The sequence below is a fragment of the Suricata suricatta genome, chromosome 12 (genome assembly GCF_006229205.1).
Source record: "Suricata suricatta isolate VVHF042 chromosome 12, meerkat_22Aug2017_6uvM2_HiC, whole genome shotgun sequence".
NCBI classification, from domain to species: domain Eukaryota; kingdom Metazoa; phylum Chordata; class Mammalia; order Carnivora; family Herpestidae; genus Suricata; species Suricata suricatta.
The window spans coordinates 96,557,972-96,560,437 of record NC_043711.1 but is presented as its reverse complement, the minus strand read 5'-3'; the positions used below and the strand labels follow the sequence as shown (position 1 = coordinate 96,560,437).

At 61.6% G+C, this 2,466-nt stretch overlaps 1 protein-coding gene across 1 annotated transcript in view; it reads left to right on the top strand.

Moving 5' to 3' along the window:
- Positions 1-2,244, top strand: part of ATP9A (ATPase phospholipid transporting 9A (putative)) — a 103,298-nt gene extending 101,054 nt beyond the window's left edge. Inside the window, exons 27-28 of the mRNA XM_029917968.1 lie at positions 27-230; positions 1,614-2,244. Of these exons, the coding sequence (XP_029773828.1) occupies positions 27-230; positions 1,614-1,750 (341 nt within the window). The 3' untranslated portion in view covers positions 1,751-2,244. The remainder of the gene's footprint in view (positions 1-26; positions 231-1,613) is intronic.
- Positions 2,245-2,466: the final 222 nt, after the last annotated feature.

The window sequence follows — 2,466 nt, the reverse complement described above, 5'->3', positions numbered from 1 at the left end:
GGACCCGGCCCGCTCTGCCTTCCCAGGGAGCACCATCATGTACGGGGCCCTGCTGCTGTTCGAGTCCGAGTTCGTGCACATCGTGGCGATCTCCTTCACATCGCTGATCCTCACGGAGCTGCTCATGGTGGCCCTGACCATCCAGACGTGGCACTGGCTCATGACCGTGGCTGAGCTGCTCAGCCTGGCCTGCTACATCGCCTCCCTGGTGTTCCTCCACGAGTTCATCGGTAAGACCCGCCGCAGCGGATGCCGGGTCTCCCCAGGGGCCACCTCCCCGACACTTGTCCTGGGGCCTGGGTCTGGCTGGCCTCGGCACGCTCCGCTGCCCCCCTTTTCTTACCGATGCTTCCTCTTCCTCGGGGCAAGTGGTGCTTGTGAATCAGATTCCTGGAGCAGAGGCTGGCGGGCATGATGTCAATGGGGTGTTTCCTTTTTTCTTTTTTTAAATTTTTTAAATGTTTTTATTTATTTTTGAGAGAGAGAGAGAGAGAGAGAGAGAGAGAGAGAGAGAGAGAGACAGCGTGAGCAGGGGAGGGTCAGAGAGAGAGGGAGATACAGAATCTGAAGCAGGCTCCAGGCTCTGAGCTGTCGGCACAGAGCCCCATGCAGGGCTCGAACCCACGGAGTGTGAGATCATGACCTGAGCCGAAGTCGGGCGCTCAAACGACTGAGCCACCCAGGCGCCCTGGGTGTTTCCTTTAAAAGCACACTGCGCTCCGTGGCTTATTTGGGGCTTCCGTTTAGTTCAGCAAAGACCTGGTGGGTTTCTCGAGGGACCTGGGCCGCACCCAGCCCCAGGGCCCGACGGTAATGCCGGACATCCGGGTCTCATGCATGAATAAGTGATAGTCCCGCAGGATTGGTCCTTATCATTAGGTCAGGAAGCTCTGCTTTACCCTGAAAGCGCCTCTGATTAGGTCTCATGTTCCTCAGCAAACAGTCTGTGAGGTTTTGGCGAAGGTGAAAGGAGCATCCGGTCAGTGAGGTCTTGGAGCACATTCACACTTGTCCCAAGAGTCTCTCAGAATGTGTTTTGTGAGCACCTACTCTGGGCAGACAGACATGGGGCTGGGGGCTCCACGGCTGCCTAGTGGGACTGTGGCCCGTGCCAGCCGCCCACGCCCCATCCCGTGCCCCAGAAGTGACATCCGCTGCACAACTGAGGAAGGCCGCGGGCTCCCTGTCCGGCAGCGGAAGGGGGCGCTGTCCTCCCTCGGGGGCAGCCCCCAGGCCACCCGGTTCCGGCTGTGCGCTGCCCTGGGTCCCACCCAGCCCGGAGGCGAGGGAGCACCTTTCTGCGCTTGGGCGGCAGGGTTTACAAAGAAACCGCCACCTGTCAGACTCCAGACCAGAAACACTTGTAAGGACTGTTTTTGCCTGTAGTTCTCTTGCTGGTGTTGGAAATGCGTTTCAGTGACTGTCCGTGAAGACGCAGGTCAGAGAGAGGAGGGAGTGGCGAGAAGGGGGCCGGTGTCAGGGACCAGGGACCAGAGGCAGAGCCCGCCCCCCCCCCCACTCCCCCAGTAGTTCGCTGGCTGTCCCTGAGCTGCACTTGCCTTCTGGAACATTTTGCCCGCTCACCACCGTCTTCCCTTCTGCTTGCATTGCAGACGTGTACTTCATTGCCACTCTGTCGTTCTTGTGGAAGGTGTCCGTCATCACCCTGGTCAGCTGTCTCCCCCTGTACGTCCTCAAGTATCTGCGGAGGCGGTTCTCCCCGCCCAGCTACTCGAAGCTCACGTCGTAGGCGTGTGTGGGCCAAGGGCGCCAGGGCCCGCGCCCTCCCGGTGGACAGAGTTCAAGTCGCATTTTCATTAGCCGCCACCCGTGGACCTTGCAGTGATGGCTAACACTCGCCGTCGGGACGCGCAGCGGCTGAGCGAGTGGAGCCCCAGGGGCCCCTGGCGGCCCGGCCTCCAGCGACTGTGCACACGTCCAAGCTGGTGGCTCGGCTGGCGTGCACGAGGGTCCCGTGGGAGCTCCCGATGGCTTGAATGTGGGTATTGTGTCATCAGCGTTCCTGTCCATTTGCAGCTCGTAGGAGGGTTCGTTTGCGGTTCTGTTTTAAACGGTCCTGATGTGCGTGCGCCTCTCACGTCTTTCTCGCTCTTACAGACTGGTCGCAGAGAAACGTCGAGCTCTTGGGGTGTGTAGGTTTTCGGGGAAGAGACTGTGACTTTGGTATCCCGGAGTGTGACCGCATGGCGGAAAAGCTGGTGGGCCCGTCGGAGGCGGCGCTGCCTTCGGGGGGGGGGGGGGGGGGGGGGGGGGGGGGGGGGGGGGGGGTGACGCAGGGCGGACCTGGGGGCCCGAGCAGCCGCCAGTCCACCCGGTTCTCCTGCGTCGGGTCCCGCCTCCACCGCGCCGGAGTTCGTGTCACCTGCCACGCGGTGAAAGCGTTTCCAAGGTGTGCTCCTGCCGCGTTGGGCCCTGGAAGCGGTCACGGAGCGCGTGGCCGTCTGA